Source organism: Pelophylax lessonae (assembly GCF_965119305.1).
Source record: "Pelophylax lessonae genome assembly, chromosome: 3".
Classification (NCBI taxonomy): domain Eukaryota; kingdom Metazoa; phylum Chordata; class Amphibia; order Anura; family Ranidae; genus Pelophylax; species Pelophylax lessonae.
Window position 1 is genome coordinate 202,752,805 of NC_138770.1, and position 21,426 is coordinate 202,774,230.

General features: G+C 45.7%; 1 protein-coding gene across 6 annotated transcripts in view; it reads left to right on the forward strand.

The window, feature by feature from the left end:
• SAP130 (Sin3A associated protein 130) overlaps positions 1 to 21,426 on the forward strand; it is a 114,510-nt gene that overhangs the window by 46,839 nt on the left and 46,245 nt on the right. For all 6 annotated transcript variants that reach the window (XM_082249679.1, XM_082249680.1, XM_082249682.1 and 3 more), the window contains 2 exons: positions 16,827 to 16,931; positions 19,878 to 20,019. In XM_082249679.1, coding sequence (XP_082105805.1) covers positions 16,827 to 16,931; positions 19,878 to 20,019 — 247 coding nt within the window. The remainder of the gene's footprint in view (positions 1 to 16,826; positions 16,932 to 19,877; positions 20,020 to 21,426) is intronic.

The following is a 21,426-nucleotide window of genomic DNA, read 5'->3' on the forward strand; positions in this document are numbered from 1 at the left end:
AGGAGTTGACGGTCCTTCGTGAACAGCTACGTACCCTGACCCTTTGTAGAGCCAAAGCCTCGTTTGCTAAGTGCAGACGGGTCTTTTATGAACACGGGGATAAATGTCGCAGGATATTGGCTCGCGCCCTGCGACATCAGAGAGCGCAGACATTCATCCCCGAAATACTTTCATCTCCGACCCAGAAGGTCCAGGCAACGGATCGCATAGCCGAAGCCTTTCGCCGATATTATGCCTCCCTGTACAACTTGACCTCTGACACGACTGAGCCCGCGCGAGAAGCTCTTCGCACGAGGATTCAAGAGTATATTAGTGCTTCCGGTCTACCCTGCCTCCCGCTGGAGGCCTTGGAACGCCTAGAGGAGCCGCTTCACCCCGATGAGCTTTCGCGCGCCTTGGCTGGCTCCCAGAGGGGCAAGGCCCCTGGCCCAGATGGATATTCTCTGTCTTATTATAAGTGTTTTGAGCCTATTCTGTCCCCGCACTTTATTGCTGCCTACAACGCGCCGGGCGTGGGAGCGGAGTTCCCGGTAGACTCGCTTCGCGCGCACATTACCGTTATAGCTAAAGAGGGCAAAGATCCCCTCCTCTGCCAGAGCTATAGACCCATCTCCCTCCTCAATGTGGATCTGAAACTGTTTACCAAGATTTTGGCCTCTCGCCTGGCCCCCCTGCTCCCGCAGTTGATCCATGACGACCAGGTGGGATTTGTGCCGATCAGGGAGGCCAGGGATAACACTACGAAGGCCCTGGATTTGTTACATCTGGCGTGTGTGGGAAAGACCCCTACGCTGCTTCTGTCGACGGACGCCGAAAAGGCGTTTGACCGGGTGAACTGGGATTTCCTTATGGGAACCATGGAGCACATAGGATTGGGTCAGCGTATGTTGTCCTGGATACGTGCGATCTACTCCCGCCCCTCGGCTTGTGTTAAGATCAACGGCCTGCTTTCCAGCCCGTTTATGATCACTAATGGGACCCGGAAGGGCTGCCCTCTGTCGCCCCTGATTTTTGTATTGACACTAGAGCCCTTTTTGCGTTCAATCAGGGCCAATGCTGACGTGACTGGATTGGACATCTCCCCACTACTTGCCCCAAAGGTGGCGGCGTACGCCGATGATCTCCTCTTTTTCCTTACTAACCCTCTTCTATCCTTGCCCAATCTTATGAGGGAGTTCCGTACCTACGAAGCTCTATCGTCTTATAAGATTAATCATCAGAAGTCGGAGGCCCTGCCAGTGGCGATGCCTCCGACCTTATCGAACCTTCTTAGGATGGACTTCCCATTTAAATGGAGCTCCTCCCATATAAAATATCTCGGGATCTTCCTCCCCAACTGTCCGGACCGCATTTTTGACTGCAACTTCCCTCCTCTCCTCTCCCGTGTAAGGAGGGACCTGGAGGGGTGGCAGAAGGGGATGTTCTCGTGGTTTGGGAGGTGTAACATTATCAAAATGAATGTCATGCCACGTCTGCTCTGTGTTGCAAGCCCTCCCCGTTGCTGTCCCTCCAGCCTTCCTGCGCAAGATAAACGAAACCTTCCGTAAGTTCCTTTGGGTGAGGGGGCCTCCCCGCCTTGCACTGCAGGTTCTCCGTATGCCCAAGCTCTGCGGAGGCATGGCCTTCCCGGATGCGACGGTGTACTACGCTGCCTGCCACCTCACCAGAATTGTCGACTGGCACCTTCATGGCCACCTGAAACAATGGATTAAGAGCAAGACTAGGCATGCTCAGAGACGGAAGAACACATAACAAAACAATCCAGCACATGACATCACTTTTGAAGTAGAATTCTGTCGTACGGGAAAATTCGTATGAAAATAACCTTCACTTTCCACATCAGACTAGCATGCCACAAAAAACAGACGACAGATCGTTCGTTCGATAATCTGATCGTGTGTACGGGGCTTAAGAATCCACAAATACTAAAGGGGAAAAGGATCCCTGGTGCTCCTAAGGGACCGTGTGCTGAAAGCAACAATTTATAGGCAGTCAATGTGGACACAAAGTAATCCTATGCACAGAATCTTTTTTATAACCGCATAGAAGGAGTTTGCAGGCTATAACACAGAGAAGAAACACTTGTGCTGCTGATACAATCATTACTGTGTAGAGGCAGTCAATGTGGTTACAAAGCAATCATATACACGGATTGCTCTTCATGGCACAGGTGAGTAGAAGCTTGCAGACTTAAACATACTGAAGGGCACTTATGTTACTCACATGCCGCTGCTGTATGAAGGAGAGCTGAAGGCTGTGAAATCCAGAAAGCTCACTGCAGCATAGGCTGGGGGTCCCGGAGCGAGACAGGCAGGAGACGTTGTGAATAACAGGCAGCTGGCTCAGACATTACCAAGCATGTGCAGTCATTGAGCCAACAAGCAGCTAGTGAGCTCCGCCCTGTCACTGCCTGAGTGCCGCACCAAGCAGACACTCCATAGCACAGCCCCAGAGCCAGGAATAGTACCGTGAACAGATTCCACAGACACAGTCCAAACAGAGGGTGAATGAGCCAAACCTCACAATGACTGCCTGGCTGACAGTATATTAAAGGCACAGACCTCTAATAGTTTAAATATCCAGCACAGCCCTTTAGTAAAACTCTTCCATATACTTCATTGACATGGCTCCAGGTGAACAGCAGCAGGTGGGTAGCCTACCGCCAACTAGTTTCGCTGATTACTTCGTCAGGGCGTAGCGCCCTCTAGCTACTGATTGCCTTAAATACACCTATCCATTAAGATTATTTCAAGACTTAAAGGGGACAACCAGTCTTAAGTGTGCATACAAAAAAATGACTTGGCAAAGTTAAGAACACAATTAGATATAGATTACATTTAGGGTACCACGGAGCAGCGGGAAAAAAAAAAATATTAATAAGGAAAAACTCAAATCTTAGTGTTTAATCACCTTTTCAGTCCAGAAAAACTTGTAGATTCATTTTTGTTTAGACCCAGAGGGACAAGTGTATTTAATTTATAAATCCAAAATTTTTCTTTTTTTAAAAGAATTCTATCAAAGTCCCCCCTCCTAGAACTTATTTTTAGTGCATAAATGCCCTTAACCTTTAGATCGACCTTAGAATCATGAAATTGAAGGAAGTGTTGAGCAAGGGGGCTTTTTGGTTCTTTCTTTTTTTATGTCTCGGCGATGTTCTCCAATGCGTACACGTAATTGTCTTATTAGTTTTTCCTATGTAGGTTTTATCACATTGGCACCTAATGCTATAGATCACCCGGGTCGTCGCACAATTGATCAAACTTTTAATGGAGTAGGACTTCTTGTTGTCTGAATTAAAAAAAACTGGTCTGTTCTCTCAACATGGGGACAAATTTGGCAGTGTCTGCATGAAAACACCCCCACAGTTCTGGGAATGGATGAAAGCCAGGTAGAGTCCTGCGAGCGTACATATTCAGACTGGGTAAGTTTATCACCCAGACTCGGAGCTTGCCGGTTGACCATCTGAGGGTAGTTGCCAACAATTTTAGATAGAGCAGGGCATTGCTGTAGAATATGAAAAATGAGAAAAGATTTTCCTTAACTTACCCCATTGGGCCCCATAGTGAGTTATAAACCTGGTTGGCTCAGACACATCGCCACATGTCTCTAGAAGAACTTTTTGGGGCATCAGGGAACCACGTTCCCTAAGTGAGGCTCTCTTTTTAGCTTTTTTGAGAACTTTATTGGTGTAACCCCTCTCCTTGAAACGATAGACCATTTTGTGTGCCTCCTGGACATAATCCTTATCATTGGAGCAATTCCTCCGAATTCGTAGGAAAGTGATATGGGTAATTCGGACTCACAGGCCTTCTCCCCCTTCTTCCCTCAGACTTTGGATTGGCCAAAAAAATGTGTGGCCTATGTGCAAACCAAGTGCAAGACATAGGCTAGACCTTCCCACCTGCTATAAAAAAAAAATACTGTCTCTGCTAAAAGGTATAACTTTATCAAATTAAAACATAGGGGGATTTTCGCAACCAAAGTTGGGCATTCATGGGCAGCCACTTCAGGGACACCAGAAATGGAGGCTCCAAAAAAAGTAGATTTGCTCTTATCACTTATTACTGGGCCAGATGGATTCTTGCTTATTTTCTGCAGCATTTTTGGTAACCCAGGAGTGAATTCTTTACTCAGTGGAAAGCGTACACCCGAAGCCCCCATTAAACCAGGAGAAACTCTCCAACCAGCCCCCACAATGACCAGAGCATAGCAGGGTTTCCTTTAAACTTAATCATAGCCAGGAGGCAGAGATGCGGTTTAAGTGGAACTTTAGTCAGAAAATAAAGTCCTACTGGTCCCTTTTGCAGTTATAGCTATGTAAAACATTAAAAAAAAGTGTCTATACTGTTTAAAATCCAGTACTACAATGTCTCACCCTGCTCTGCGCATGCTCGGTTGCGCTCCATTTTTAGGCATTGAAGAATTTGTAGAGGGCGGTCTTCTGACAGCCTTAAAGTGTAATTGATAAACCAAATAGCTGTGCAGCGCAACGTACATATAAAGTGCTAACCAAACGCTCAAAATGCCATATTTCACATATAAAGTGCCAAAATACTAATAAAATATCCAATACATCATATTAATTGCTACTAGGGATGATCGAACTTTTGAAAAGTTTGGTTTGGCCAGATCACCCAAACTTCCCGAAAGTTTGGGTCTGGATTCCAGAACCCCATTGAAATCAATGGGACCCGAACTTCGGTAATCAAAAAACACCATTTTGAAGCCCTAAAACCCAAGAAATGCCCCTAAAAAGTGCCTAGGGTTCTGGGTCATGCCCCAGGGACTATTAATCACACAAAAAAAGTTCTTAAAAATTGTCGTTTTTGATAGAGAGCCAATTATTGAAGAAAAAAAAAAAAAAAAAAGAGATTTCTTTGGATTTAGTGTCTGGGGGGTCTAAAAAGTGTACCTGTGAAGTTTCAGCTCTGTAGCATGTCCAGAACCAGAAAAAAAATATCATTTTTCATTTCAATAGCGCAGGGATGGGGCTACGCTCCTTTCACACCTGGGTGTTTTTGTTTTGGACATCTTTGGAGGCAGGCATGACATCTGAACTTCTGTATAGGGGTATATACACACACATATAGGTGTGAAAGGAGCGGAAGCCCATCCCTGCAAATAATTTCATTAGCGCAGGGATGGGGTTCTGCTCCTTTCACACCTATATTTGTGTGTGTATATGTATATGTATGTGTGTGTGTATATCTATCTATATATCTATCTAATAAACGCCTGAAACAAAAACGCCCAGGTGTGAAAGGAGCGATCTTTTTCTTGCGGTCACCCTGACTTGGATGAGTTCGGTCACCCTGGCATAGCAGTCAGAGCCAGTTCACCCTAAACTACACTACGGTCACCCTGACACTTAACACTTTTCCTACAGAAACTATATTTTTGAATCTAACTGTAGTGGTATATAGAACCCTAACTACACTGCATATTCCTTTCCTCACACTAATAATTGCTAAATGACACTTTTTCAGCTGGAGTAACAGAACTGCTTCCACTCTCTTCCACAGCCCCTGTGTTACAGTGCTAGAGATTTGGCGGGGCTATGTTATATACTGGGGGGCGTATTCACTACTGATTGGCCTCTGGACCCCCTAGTCACTCCAATCACATTCCTAGCATCCTCCTGCCCCCTCAATTGGATTTTACTCACGTTTCTGGTCCAATCACGGGCATTTAAAGCCCAGTTCCTGTCCCATTGCATTTTGGACGGTTATGGTGCCAAATTCCGAACTTCTACAGCAAAAAGTTCGGAATTCGGCCGAATTTCGAACAGTCAATGTTCGGGTCGAACCGATGGTTGACCCGAACCGTTCAATCATCCCTAATTGCTACTGTGCAAAAAATGTATGAAATCAACATAAGTCCATAAAGCCTGTTATTCCACCGCTGTGCAAAAGAATACCAATTCATGAAAGAATTTGTGCTTGCTGGCCGCTCATCTCAAGTTAGGACCCCTTTTTCTCAAGTCGTCTTCCAGGACAGCCCATGAGACCTAGGGCTTCTCCTACCAGGACAGGAAACGCATTAAAATCCAATCAGATAAAAGGCGGCCCTCTGGTCCTCACACTTCAGTATTAGTGTTTCCTCCGAACAGGGGGTAATATGTTCCTGGAACCTGCTCTCCTGGTCTCATGGTCTGTCCTTTGAAGACTTGGGAAAGAATTTACTTACCTTTCCTCGCCCAAGTGTGGTACCTCTGCTTTACAGGTCAGGGGGGGGGCGCTTTTCTCCTGTCCTTAAAGCCTGGGGAAGGTTGCAACAGTCGCTGGTGTCAGGAAGGCAGGGGGAGTCCTTTCCACCGCAGTGGGAGCGTCCTTGGAGCAGCCAGGCTGTGTTCCTGTGATCGCTGTTGATTTTAAAAAATTGGCGCCACGCAGGGTCGGAAGGGGCGGAACTCCTGCGTTCCACTCCGGCCTAGGAATTGACGGGGTCTCTTCTGGTTTCAGTGACATCATCGGCGGGTGCCGGAAACACTTGTTCCGGTTTCCAGAGGAGCAAGCAGGAGAATTACTGGGCAGCCAGTGTTAGGTGAAACCCAGCGGAAGCTGCGGGACACCAACAGAGCGGGATGGATCCCTCTGCAGTAACCACTCAGGCGGTGGAAGCGGGCTCTGGCACAGGCACCTCTGAGGTAAGCCTGGGGAGTCTTCCCTCTTGCAAAGCCTGTAGGGGTTTCCTTTTTCCTTTTCCTCCATAGACTGTTTGGGGGCTGGTAAAGGGGGGCACCTTTTTCACTCTTAACACATGGGTGTTTATTTTGGGGCCTGTTTTACAGGGGGTCTTAATCAGAAAATGCTTTCTTTTTGTTGTTATAGACCAGGACAAGGTCCAGGTACAGCCCCCCAAAAAGAAATGTGCCATTTGCGGAACAAAGCTAAGTTCCACATGGAGCAAAACAGTGTGCCCACATGCATAGACAGCTTGGTTAAGGATGATCCAGCTATATCCTCCCAGAGGATGCTGACCTCCGTTAGGGATGAGTTAACCTCTACCTTTAGCTCCTTTAAAACCCTCCTAGATAAATTGCAGACTCCTGTACAGTCTCAAGCCTCAAGGCCTAGTTCCAATCTAGCACAGGGTGTGTGTGGTGACGACATGAGGGTGAAGCCGGAGTCCCCCCATTCCTCATTTGAGGAATCTGGTTCGGGGGAAGAGCCTAAGGATAGGGAATCCAGCAGAGGCTCCAGGTTTAAATTGTCACTCGAAGATGTGGACAAATTACTTAAAGCAGTCTATGTCACTTTAGAAATTGAGAGGAGAAGGTTCAATTATCTAAACATGACCTTATGTATTACAACGCATAAGAAGAAGGCCAGGCTTTTCCCTGTGCACAGCTCCCTTCTAGACGCAATAAAATTAGAATGGGAGAATCCTGAAAGGAAACCATTTTTTTCAAACAATTTAAAAAGGTTTCCTTTTGATGAAGACTCAGCACAACCATGGAACAAGATTCCTAAATTAGATGCCCCTCTTTCACAGATTTCCAAAAACACGGATTTGGCCTTTGATGATATGGGTACACTTAAGGACCCTATGGACAAGAGGGGACATTTTGCTGCATAGAGCCTGGGAAGCCTCAGTCACGAGTCTAAAACCAGCCTAAAGCCCCGTACACACGCACCGATTGTTGGCCGACCGATCGGCCGTCTTTTGTCCAGTGTTGTTGTGTTGGTTGAAATGTGCTCTAGACTGCATACGAATTTTGTCGGCCAACAACAACCAACTGCAGAAGTGATGTCATGTTTTGGTCTACTTTCCGTGTGTTTTTTCTTCTCTGAGCATGCCCAGTCTTGATCATCACATTTTTGTCGGCCGAAATCTGTACTGACTGAGGAACAATCGGCCGTTCTGCTGACGGCCAACAAAAATTTTATAGCCTGCACACCAGATTTTCTTCGGCCGAAAAGTCGCAGTCGGTTGTCGGAAGCATCATACTAACAAGCCGACAATCGGCCGATCGGATGTTGGCCGAAAATTTACGGCCAACAATCGGTGCGTGTGTACGGGGCTCTTGCCTCTACTTGTGTAGCCAGACCTCTTAAGTTATGGCTTTCACAAATTCAGTCTCACTTATCCGCCGGGACTCCAAGTGATCAGATTAAGTCTTTCCCTCTTCTATTTCAGGCAGTAGGGTATCTGGCTGATTCTTCTGCTGAGTCAGTAAGAATGAGGGGCAGAACATCGATCGGCCTTGGTTAATTCAGCCAGAAGTCTCTGGCTTAAGACATGGTTGGGAGACTGTACTTCCAAACTTCGCCTGTGCGGTCTTCCCTTTACAGGTGATACAAAAAGGAAGGTCAGATGAAAGACTGAGCGTCTATCAGCCAAAAAGAGACCAACTAGGGACACTGAGGAGGCAATGAGTGTAATTATGTAACAAAATGATTTATTAGGCACGTGTGCCTGAAAAAGAGCAAGATGATACAAGTGACAAAATGTGGCACAGCAAAACAGTAAAATCACTATAAAAACAATTTACATTATACTGAATGACCATGGACTAAATGCGCTCCGATGAGCTGATGTATAAAATTATACAAGATAAGCCACTTCTGACTACAAAATGAACGCCTGGATGCTCACTGTTCAATGGTAGTAAAATATGTGACTGAATGGAACGAAAATCTCAAAAATTCACAGGAAGAAACAGGTGTGGAAAAAGAAAATAATCAGATGAAGTAATAATAGTTCCACTGTAGGAGGACTGAAATGTGGCTCCTGATGAAAAATCGAGATAATTTGATTATGATGACATGATGCATTAAAAATCAATTCAGATAGCCAGGGAGTGATAACGCACATTCCCAGGAAAAGTCCAGGACAGGGAGTGGAAATAGGGCTACAGTCCAGAGACGAGGGGCCTCTAGTGGAACAAATCAGGTTATTGCAATGATGATAATGGAAACCTCCACCCGGAAATGAAATGGGGAAAATCCGTTCAAGGAGCATTCAAGATGACCGAGAGGTTGTGTGTAACTGATTCCGCCAGGAACAGATAACATCATGGAGGCTGCTGTATATATCAAACCCATGGGTCAAGGCAAAAATCGTGAATGTCCATACCTCCGTGTATGACTGATGAAACTGACGTTCACGCGTCAGCGTCAATTTTTCATCTATACTGAATCTGTCTGCTCCATAACCGTAGGACCCCTGCACGGCGGCTTCCCAGCTGTTCCCCCGCCTCCATACCCGCTGCGCCGGACATGACGTCAGGCCGCCACGAATAGTCCTGTGCGTCCGCACCAGTATACCAGCTGGGTGAGGGCGGGAGGAGAACGCTGCATCGGGAACGCCACGGCCGGCAGACCATCGGTCATACACGGAGGTATGGAGATTCACGATATTTGCCTTGACCCATGTGTTTGTATACAGCAGCCTCCATGATGTTATCTGTTCCTGGCGGAATCAGTTACTCACGACCTCTCGGTCATCTTTAATGCTCCTTGAACGGATTTTCCCATTTCATTTCCGGGTGGAGGTTATCCATTATCATTGCAATAACCTGATTTGTTCCACTAGAGGCACCTCGTCTCTGGACTGTAGCCCTATTTCCACTTCCTGCCCTGGACTTTTCTGGGGAATACAGGTCCCTCTCAAAAAATTAGCATATTGTGATAAAGTTCATTATTTTCTATAATGTACTGATAAACATTAGACTTTCATATATTTTGGATTCATTACACACAACTGAAGTAGTGCAAGCCTTTTATTGTTTTAATATTGATGATTTTGGCATACAGCTCATGAAAACCCCAAATTCCTATCTCAAAAAATTTGCATATTTCATCCGACCAATAAAAGAAAAGTGTTTTTAATACAAAAAAAGTCAACCTTCAAAAAAATACTTAGATCGGGAATCCTTTTGCAGAAATGACTGCTTCAATGCGGCGTGGCATGGAGGCAATCAGCCTGTGGCACCGCTGAGGTGTTATGGAGGCCCAGGATGCTTCGATAGCGGCCTTGAGCTCATCCAGAGTGTTGGGTCTTGCGTCTCTCAACTTTCTCTTCACAACATCCCACAGATTCTCTATGGGGTTCAGGTCAGGAGAGTTGGCAGGCCAATTGAGCACAGTAATACCATGGTCAGTAAACCATTTACCAGTGGTTTTGGCACTGTGAGCAGGTGCCAGGTTGTGCTGAAAAATGAAATCTTCATCTCCATAAAGCTTTTCAGCAGATGGAAGCATGAAGTGCTCCAAAATCTCCTGATAGCTAGCTGCATTGACCCTGCCCTTGATAAAACACAGTGGACTAAACAGGCAGCTGACATGGCACCCCAGACCATCACTGACTGTGGGTACTTGACACTGGACTTCAGGCATTTTGGCATTTCCCTCTCCCCAGTCTTCCCCCAGACTCAGTCCACTGCTTCCGCAGGTCCCCCAAGGTCTGGAATCGGTCCTTCTCCACAATCATCCTCAGGGTCCGGTCACCTCTTCTCGTTGTGCAGCGTTTTCTGCCACACTTTTTCCTTCCCACTGAGGTGCCTTGATACAGCACTCTGGGAACAGCCTATTCATTCAGAAATTTCTTTCTCTGTCTTACCCTCTTGCTTGAGGGTGTCAATGATGGCCTTCTGGACAGCAGTCAGGTCGGCAGTCTTACCCATGATTGCGGTTTTGAGTAATGAACCAGGCTGGGAGTTTTTAAAAGCCTCAGGAATCTTTTGCAGGTGTTTAGAGTTAATTAGTTGATTCAGATGATTAGGTTAATAGCTCGTTTAGAGAACCTTTTCATGATCTGCTAATTTCTCTTACGTCCTCCGACAGTCGCCGCCACCTCTAAGTCATCACTGTTGGGTATTGACTTCCCATCCGCAGGAGTAGCTAGGCATATAGACTTAGTCAAAAGACAAAAGGCATTAGCATATACACACCCATGGGGGCTGTCCCATCTGGTCAATACCCCCCCTGCATCACCACTCCCAACTCAGTTTTAATCTGCCTAGCGTCAGGAGTAGTCAGGCTTACCTTGTGCTGGGGCTTCAGTCTCAGCCTTCCTAATCTTTTATTTGATTTTCTTTGAAAAAGTCTTCTCTTCGGATGAAGATGGATCATGCGGTGCTGGTATTCGGACTGACCGCCCTGGTTCTCCAGAGCAAAAGGGTCAGATGGACCCCCAGCCCACCATCGAGCGTTCAGCTATGGCTCGTGCTGGCATTACGAACGACCCATCCCTGTTCGCTGCAGGGATGCAGCCGTGAGGTGGCTACCTCACAGGACAAATCTGCGGTGCTGCAGTGTCATGTCCCTGGCTCACGGCACTCCCTGTCAGGTGAGAACAGCGGTTTTCCGTGCATAGAGGCTTCCCACGCCATCTGGTACAGGTAAGTTCTTCTGTGTGGGGCCTCTGTCTGGGGTGGCAGTCTGTGTTGCTGTGTGTCCCCCATGTCTGCGCCTGTGTGACTCCCTGATGCGGTCCCTGCGAAGATCGCTTGTGAAGTTTTCTGTATGTGTGGGGGTCCCCTTCCCTGTGTCACTTCGGTGCATTGTTGGGGGTGCAGACTTTGTGTGGCGACCGCAGCGGAGTGAACTCGCGTGGTCCGCCATCTTTGATTTGGGCAGGCATGGTCAGCCTCTCTGTGGGCGATACTGCATGCTGTTTTGGCGCCATCCGCCGCCATTTTGGTGGGTGTAGAACGATCGGTCCGACTGCATGTTCGGCTGCCATTTTCTTGAAGCCTCCAATGCATTCCTATGGGGCAGCCATTTTCCCTAAGACTGAAAGTCTTTAAGTTCAGCCTACTTCAGCAGCACTTCCTTTCCATATGCAGCAGGACATCGGTGGCAACACTCTGCGGGCTCTGCAGGTTATCGCTCTCAATATTCCTCTGTATTATCGCTTCTGGCTCAGTTTTCTCTCTCCTTTTGGGGTCTTTGTCACTGTAGCTGTAGCGGTGGGCTTCGCATTCCGCAGCGATTTAAAAGGGGCAGTACACATTTATTGCACTGTTTTTTTTCTGTGAACTTTGAGCACTGGATTCTCAGGAAAGCAAGTTCCCCCCCCCCCCGCCCCCGCTTTAGCGGGGGTCCCCAGTTCTCCTGTGGCCCCACTGCGACCCGATTTAGCTGCTGTAGTGGCGACTTTGGTGTCTAATATGGAAATGCTGATGTCAGAACGTGCTGCAAAAAAGAGGCCCAGATTGTCTCTCTCTTCTGATTCAGATGGGGATATGGCTGCTGCTGTGAGCGTGCCCTTTTCAGGGTCCCGCTCATCCCTGGACCCCCCGGGGTCCGAGGGGGAGGCTGCAATGGAGGGGGTTGATACCTCCTCCCCAGGGTCACCTGAAGAACGGGCGACCATGGATGAGTTAATTGTTTCTGTTAAGGAAACCTTGCATTTAGAGGATGAGCCTTGGGGAGATGCAGACTAGAATACTGCAATCACTGAGCAGCAAATGATATCCCCTGTGATGTATTTCAGTTGTCTTGTAGACCTGGCCTGTTAGTGTGCCCTGAGGACCGGAGTTGAGAAACACTGCTCTAAAGGATGCTTATTTTCACATCCCCATTCACCTAGCTTACCAAAGGTTTTTACGACTGGCAGTAAAGCTAGGGTCGGAAGTCCGACATTTTCAATTCCAGGCGCTGCCCTTCGGGTTGCCCTCAGCCCCACGTATCTTAACAAAGGTCTTGGGGGAAGCTTTGGTCTCCTTAAGACAGAAGTCTATTCTGATCATCCCCTACCTTGACGAGTCCTAGTAGTGGCAGACTCAAGTCAGAAACTGGGAAAGGATCTCCAGACAGTTCAGGAGTTCCTCAGGTCACTAGGCTGGATGATAAACAAAGAGAAGTCTTATCTGACACCTTCCCAAAGAGTGATGTATAACCAGTGGGTCTCGCTCAGGGACGTCTAAAGAGTCGTGGGCCTTATGACCTCCGGTTTTCCAGCCGTACCTTGGGCACGGTTTCGACAGCGTCCCCTTCAATGGTTTCTACTGAAAGTCTGGGACGGGTCTCCAAATTCCTTGGAGATGAAGGTAAAAATTCCCTACAAGGTAAAAACCCTATGGTGGTGGAGATCTCCACTCCACCTCGCCAAGGGGTTGGACTGGGTTATTCAGGTATCAGAGGATAACCACAGATGCAAGCTCTTTTGGATGGGGCACCCATCTCCAGAGCCAAATAGCACAGGGAGAATGGTCCCCACTAGAAGCAAAGGCATCATCGAATCAAAAAGACCTCATGGCAGTACAGAAAGCCTTAGGTCTTTCAAGCAGAAATCAGCGAATGTCATCTGCAGATTCGGTCCGACAAAATTGCAACAGTAGCATACCTCAACAAACGGGGAGGTACGCGAAGTTTGAGATTGCAATTCACAGCCCAGAAGATTTTTTTTTTCTTGGGCCGAAGTGAATCTGGCCTCCATTTCAGCACTTCATCTGAAGGGGACTCAGAATTGCTTAGCAGACCACCTCAGCCGCTACCGAGTGTGTCCGGATAACTGGTCCCTCAACCCAAAAGATTTTGCAGAAATTGCAGCCAGGTGGGGCCTACCAGAAGTGGACCTCTTTGCAACCCAAGCAAACAACTAAACAAAGAGTTTTTTTTCCCTGAACCCAAGGGATCAGTCTCTGGGGATCTACGTATTTGCGAATCCCTGATCATTCAACCTTTGCCAGGCTAACCTCGAAGTCCTTCGGAAATCCGAGAAGATACCAATTTGATTCTAATAGCCCTCTTTTGTCCCAAGAGGCCGTGGTTTTCAAGCCTCCAGTCTTTAACCTCAAAGCCTCCCAATAACTCTTCTCTTGAGACAGGACCTGTTGGCTCAGGGTCCGGTATCTCAAATCGCATCCTTAAGTTTGACAGCCTGGTATCTGAAGAGCAGATACTAAGCTCCCAGGGGTTCTCAGACAAGGTAGTAAAGACCTTAGTTGTTGTAAGCCTGTCACTAGCGCAATATACTTCAAAGTTTGGAAGAAATTTAACTCCTGGCTGGCTGAAAATTAGACTTTCCCCCGATATACCGCCTATTTTGGAATTTTTTCAAGAGGGTGCCGATAAGGGTTTTTCCCTTAGCACCTTCAAAGTGCAGGCTGCTGCCATTGGCATTTTTCTCCAATACTCCCTTAGGGAAAATTCCATTTTATAGCAAGGTTTTTCAGGGAAATCGTCCGATCAAAACCAATAACTGTCAGACCATGTCCAACTTGGAACTTATCTTTAGTCCTTCAAGCCTTAGTGACTGTTCCTTTCGAGCCTCTGAAGGATTTAACGGTGAAATTGCTCACACTGAAAACTGCGTAACTCAGCTTGAAGAGTCAGTGAATTGCAGGCCCTCTAGATTAGAGAGCCTTTTCTTATGATTTTTGATCATAAAGTAGTGTTAAAAACCGATCCAGGGTTTTCACCAAAGGTAGCCACTTCCTTTCTTAGATCACACTTTTGTAGTTTTCCAAATAATGAAAAAGAAATCATGAAAAAGAAAAGAATGTTTCAACTCACATTCAACAAGGGCCTTGTCCACGTCCTGGGCCGAAAGGGCTGTTGCCTCACCAGATCAGATCTGTAAGGCAGCTACCTGGTCTAACTTTTCGACCTTTGTTAGACATTATCGCCTGGACCTCCTCTCTTCTCAGGAGCAGGCATTTGATCGATAGGTGCTCCAGGCAGTAGTCCCTCCCTAGACTGGTAAGTTCTGGCTCATCATCTCATGGGCTGTCCTGGAAGACGACTTGAGAAAAGCTGAGTAAGACTTACCGGTAACTCCTTTCCTGAGAGTCTTTCAGGACACCCGGATTCCCAACCAGTGATGTCTTGTATTATTTATATATATATGTTTTACAGGAATGTCCTACGGTTCTCGAATACTGAAGTGTGAGGACCAGAGGCCCGCCTTTTATCTGATTGGATTTCTAATGTGTTTCCTGTCCTGGTAGGAGAAGCCCTAGGTCTCATGGACTGTCCTGGAAGACTCAGAAAAGGAGTTACCGGTAAGTCTAACTCTCAGATTTTTATCAGCGAGTCATAACATACTGTTCGCCTCCAGGGGATAAAGTCAGGGTGACGTGCTGTATATCCGTCTTCTTGAATCGGCTCCCAGTATCCTGGATGCACACATATGATGATAATATGGAAAACGGAACACACAGCGCCTAGTGCTCTCTGTTTTAAACTAGATTTAATCCATAAAAGCATAAAAGATACACACCTAGCACTTCAGCCGTGCCAGCTGCTAAAGACTTGTACACCCAACCTTAGCTGGATGCCGGATAACACAAGGTGACCGCAGGATGTCGTCAGAAATCAGGCTCCCCCCCCCCCCCAACACGTTATGTCCTGGGTGTGGACTTCCTAAGTGGGTACCAGCAAGTCTAACACTGGATTTTCCAGATAGTCTTCCAGGACAGCATGAGAAGATTAGCAAGGACTTACTGGATTAGGGAGAGATAATAAAGTCCAGAAACCTCGCTACAGGTCTGACCATAAAGAACACAGATAGGGTGTATTCTATTATATTAAAATCCTCCAGGGAGAAAACGAAGACAGGAGACCTAACTGCAGGAAATAATCTAAACCAGATCAGAAAATAAGCGCTCAGTTACACAGTACTGATTGCAAAAAAAGCAATATGTGTTATAATGGAACCAAAGCCTAGTGAGGCATTTGTCAACTCAGGACGTACACAAGCCCTTAAAGCCTGTGTGGCCAATGTCACAGGGTAATTTAAATTTTTTAAAGAGCCATCTATTCAGATAATTTTGATTTCTCTTTCTTGCTGTATGTAGAATGTAAGATTTATATATCAAAGCAAAGGATCATGTTCACAGCATGTGTACACCTCTTGATGTTGCTATTTAAGAAACAGAGATTTGGCACTTTTATCAATTTCTTGTGCTCTTTTGCACAGCGGCGTAAAAATAAGATTTAAGGACTTTTTATAGTCACATGGAATAAGAAATTTAAGAGCATTTGACACTTTATATTAATTTCATAAGTTTTTTGCACAGTAGCAATTGGATGTATTGGATATTTTTTTAGTGTTTTGACACTTTATATGCAATATGGCATTTTGAGGGTTTGGTTAGCACATTGCGCTGCACAGTTATTTGGATTGTTGGCACACATAGTGAGGTGAAAACATGATGTTTATGATGTCGGCAGCAACCCTATTTTTTTTCTTTGTATATGCGAGGTATTGCACCATTTTAGAATTTTTTTTTTATTTATTTTTTTTTGCAATAGGTTAAAGTGTAACTAAACCCTCCTATTCTTAACAGCAAATGAAGCTGCTTTTGTTTGATCTGCAACTGCTATGGTGCTGCACAGATGATCAGTTCTGACAACAGTCATTTCATGAATTGACAGTTTGGTTGAGAGCACAAGGAAATGTGACATATCATTCCCGGCATTCCAAGAGTATAACTGTTTTTGAAACCGTTAAATTGATGGGTTTAGTTTTGCTTTATGATTTACTGCTGCTATTCAGGGGCTCTGGGCTTCAGCAAAATGGCAGCCTCCAGCAAGAGGAAACCGGAGTAATGCTAGAGGCAATTTACAGCACACACTAATTCTGGTAGCATAATTATTAATTTGGAATGTAAGTTACTTGTTTAAGAACGTTATTTTTTATCAAGTTTGTATGGGTGGGTACCCCTTTAAGACACATTTTATTGGAATAGGGAGTATATGATACACGCATTGAATGATATTACAGGTCCCCACCAAATTAGTTTCCTTTTTTTTTTTCCCATCGAATCTTACTGAAAAATACATCCTTTATTTGTTAGAGGGTGTTTTTACTTGCCTGTAAGGTATCCAGTGTTTGTTAGCTTAATACTGTCTTTTTCCCCTAACTGAATGCAGGCTCTGCACCTCACACACAAGTTCCCACCAGCACCATTGTTACTATGACCATGCCAACTCACTCTTCCCACGCTACAGCTGTGACTGCGTCCAACATTCCTGTGGGTAAGTGACCATTTTAAGAGGCAGAAAAATATTGTTTGGTTAGGCTGGGATTGCTTGAATAATGCATTTCTAGTGAGCACTTATTTTTTTTCCCCCGAGACGGCATCACAATTGGCTCCCGCTGCTGTCAGCCAAAGTCAGTGAGCCAATGAGAAGAGGGAGGGCAGGGCCGAGCCATGACTGTGTCTTAATAGACAGTAAGAGCAGGGGTTTGGGAGCCCCTATATAGCAAGCTGTTTGCTTTGGGAGCACTTGTCAGGAGGGAGGGGCCAGAAGAGGCGACGGGATCTGGGCTGCTTCGTGCAAAACCACTGCACAGAGCATGCAAGTATAACCTGTTTGTACAAAAAAAAAATAGCCTTTGAGGCTAGGTTCATTCTGTTGCGATGCAGGAAACCCTGCGAAACCCATGCTAGTTCTCGCATTGCACCTGAATCGAAGACTGTTCACACTAATGTCACCGAACCACTGCGGGTGTCAATAGAAAGTTAATGACACCCTCAGATTGGTTTGCAGATCGCAGTCCAAACTGTGAAATGGTACTGGAATCACATGGGTGTGAACAGTGTGGATTAAAAAAAGAGGCCTGTACCATTTTGGTCTGAATGCGATGCGACTGGGGCCGCAACTAATGAATATCTTCAAAATCGGTTAGTTGGCTGATTTTCTTGTTTCGATTAATCGACTAATCTAATAAATAACCTCAAAAAAAGGTTGGTGTATAATTTAGTTAATATGTAAAGTTTAAAAAAACACAATTGTATTCTTGAATATCTATATGCAGTGGTAAAAATAACCAGCTATATGATGGGAGAACAAAATATCGAATCCACTCTGAGAATAACAGACAGAAGAGAGATATATGTATTAGAAGTTGAAGATGGTACAGATCATCAGCCTCTGTGGTCAAACATTTTAAAAAGATCTAAACTGTGTGTGTTTTGCAGATTTTCAAACAGGATTGTAATATATTATGCATGACAGACTCCCTTGTCCTAGACAGGTAGCTTATATGAAGCCTGCTCTCAATTGCCGGCACTTGCACCGTCTGAATTGGTGCGACGTAGACTTTGCGGCAGTGCACTGGTTCCCAAAAGTACTGTCTGTACTACTTTTGGCGACTTAGCCGGGTGATTTCCATAGACCTCTTTAAAAAGAACCCACACAGATGTCTGTGAAATGGCCAAAAATGTCTGACTGAAATGCCAGCTTGAAATCGTGTGAGTTCAGCTGAACTCGCATGATTTTAAAACTGCCTCAGTGTGAATCTGAGCTGAAGGAGAAAAATTACTTATCTAACAAGCTTTTTTTTGTTTCCAAGTTTTTTGGTTATTTTTTTTTAGTAAATTAAAAAAAACCAGCGGTGATTAAATACCACCAAAAGAAAGCTTGATATGTGTGAAAAAAAAGATAAATATGTATTTTGGGTACAGTGTTATGACTGTGCAATATTTATTCAAAGTGCGACCGCGCTGAAAGCTGAAATTTTGGGCTGGGCAGGAAGGGGGGGGGGGGGGTAAAAGTGCCATGTATTGAAGCTGTTAAAGTGACAATCCACACTCCCATTAAAGTGGAACTGAAGGGACGAATACTCACCTAATCCTGCCTGTTGGCAATTTTTAATTGTTTTGCCTTTAATTCTACTTGGTTCTCTAGTTATCATTCCCAAAATGGATCTGAAGAGCTTTATTTATATCTTAAACAAAGTTGCTTGAAGCGGGCAGAAATCTTTGCATATTTCCTTGTTAAAGCTTGCTATGCAGCACACTGATCTTATATACAGTGCCTTGGCAAAGTATTCGTACTGTATTAATCTCAGAATAAATACAGCTGTTCTGTGAAGCCCTCAGGAGGTTTGTTAGAGAACCTTAGTGAACAAACCACATCATGAAGGCCAAGGAACACACACACAACAGGTCAGGGATAAAGTTGTTGAGAAGTTTAATGCTATGTGTTGCAGAAAAATACCACTGCAGATCATCCTGAACACACCATCCCCACCCTGTAACATGGTGGTGGCAGCATTATGTTGTGGGGATGCTTTTCTTCAGCAGAGACAGGGAAGCTGGCCGGAGTTGATGGGAAGATGGATGGAGCCAAATACAGAGCTTAGAAGAAATACAGGTTTAGAAGAGAACCTGTTAGTCTGCATTATCTTTGAGACTGGGGAAGAGGTTCACCTTTCAGCAGGACAGCAACCCTAAACAATACAGCCAGAGCTACAATGGAATGGTTTAGATCAAAGCATCTTCATGTGTTAGACTGGCCCAGTCAAAGCCCAGACCTGAATCCAATTAAGAATCTATGACAAGACCTGAAAATTGCGGTTCAGACACTCTCTATTCAATCTGACAGAGCTTGAGCTATTTTGGAAAGAAGAATGGGCAAAACTTTCACTTTCTAGATGTGCAAAGCTGGTAGAGACACACCCAAAAAGACTTGCAGCTGTAATTGCAGCGAAAGGTGGTTCTACAAAGTATTGACTCAGGGGGGCTGAAAACAAATGCACGCCACACTTTTCACATATTTTTTTGTAAAAAAAAAAAATTGAAAAGCATTTATCATTTTCCTTCCACTTGCCAATTATGTGCACCACTTTGTGTCTATCACCTAAAATCCCAATAAAATACATTTACGTTTTTGGTTGTAACATGACCAAATGTGGAACATTTCAAGGGGTTATGAATACTTTTTCAAGGCACAATAGGCATCTTAATATGGGCATAAACACATTTAGCGTTGAATAGGTCTTTCTATGCCGTGTGATATCAAAGATGTGTCCAAGCACCCGAATGAGCAACCCCAAGCTGTGACGATTGGATTAGGCTCTTATGTAAAAAAAATAAGACCGGAATCTATATTGGGTATAAAGTCTTGAGACACTTTGCCCTTGTATTCATTACTGACTTTTGTTTTTATGATCCTCTGATATATTGTGTTTTTCAGCTAAGGTTGTCCCACAGCAGATTACACATACTTCACCTCGAATACAGTCAGAATATGGAGCAGAGAGAGGTAACCTGATACCTATACCTGGTCACAGAGCTTCACCCAATCCCATGACAATGGAGGCCAGAAGTGAAAACAGGTAAAACCAAGTGAAATTGATGGTACTGAATGATATGCTTTTCTGATGGCATGGGGGATGGAAGGTACCAAAAAAGCCCTCCTAAAAAAAAAAAAAAAAAAAAAAAAAAAAAAACGGGCACAGCTCCTGATCTTCGTAACCATCGGGTTATACTGCCCCCTACAGGAGTAGGGCATTAGGCAGACAAATAATCTGGCTACTCCTATGGACAGTCCCAGGGGGGTATACTCCCTCTCTCTGCTATAGGTGCTCACAGTTTTTTTTTTTTTTCTTTTTTCTGCCTTGTCAGGAGTAAGGACCTAGTTCCTCACTTGGATCTCTGGTCCTGGCAATTTTTTTCCTTTTTTAGATAGAATTTTTTTTCTCCTGGTTTTTGCCTGTGAGATCTACAATCAACTGCCAGACTGGGCGACGGGCTGGATAATCTAGATCCAGTGTTCACCCCTTTCCTGCCAGTGAGCACGCGCAGACCTCAGCTCCGTGCTAGGTCGGCCACAAAATGGCCCCACCACAAGGGGGCTGGCCTGCTGTACCTGGTGGGGGGGCTCCTGCCAGGGTCCCCTGTCCTGTTTGGGCCTGTCCTGAAGGCCTTGGGAGCCTTATGGTGCCGCTATTTTGCTATAACCTGTTTCTTTGCGTGGTGGCCATGGTTGTGTAGTCCGGCGGCCGTTTTGCGGGGGTTTGCCATTGAGAATAGCGGTAGCCATGACAATGGAGCCCTGTGGGCAGCGGTTGGAGCCCCTCCTCATCCCTTGGTGCTGACTCCTGGATCTTTTCACTTCCTTATCGCCGCTCGTGGAGTGCAGATTCTCCTGTTGGCTGCAGGTGCCTGTTTCAGCGGGTGGTTGGGTCTTCTGCCGCTGTGCTGGGGATCGCTTGGTGCTTTGTGCTTGGCGACCATTTGGTGCTGCCTGCGCAGTGGGGGGTTGTCCCTTTTGCAGTGTTTTACACTTTGTTTTTGTGTGGTCCCCCTGGTGACTCATGGAGTCTTTGGAGCACATCTCCCCACCTGACCACCTCTCTGAGGCTGCGGTTCCTCCAGGTCCCAACCATCCATCGATGCACTGACGGCGGTCCTTGAGTCTTTTGTGTCCCGGGTTGAGGTGGATTTTGGACGACTGGCTAGCAAAAAATGGTCTAAGCTTTTACGCCATGACTTGGAGGGAGAACCGATCCCCCCTGCCTTTGCTGAGCTGGCGGACCAGCTGGTCAAGGGGCTGCAGTTTCTGTAATGCTTCTTTGGATGTGGATTCCCTAGTGGCTCGGCTCTCGGTTTTCTGCCGTGGTCCTTCGATGTGTCTTTTACCTCAAATGCTGGTCTGCAGACCAAAATTCTAATAAGGCCTTGACTGACCTCCCCTTTTAAGGGATCGCCTTTTTGGGGCTACCCTTGATGACATCACTAAA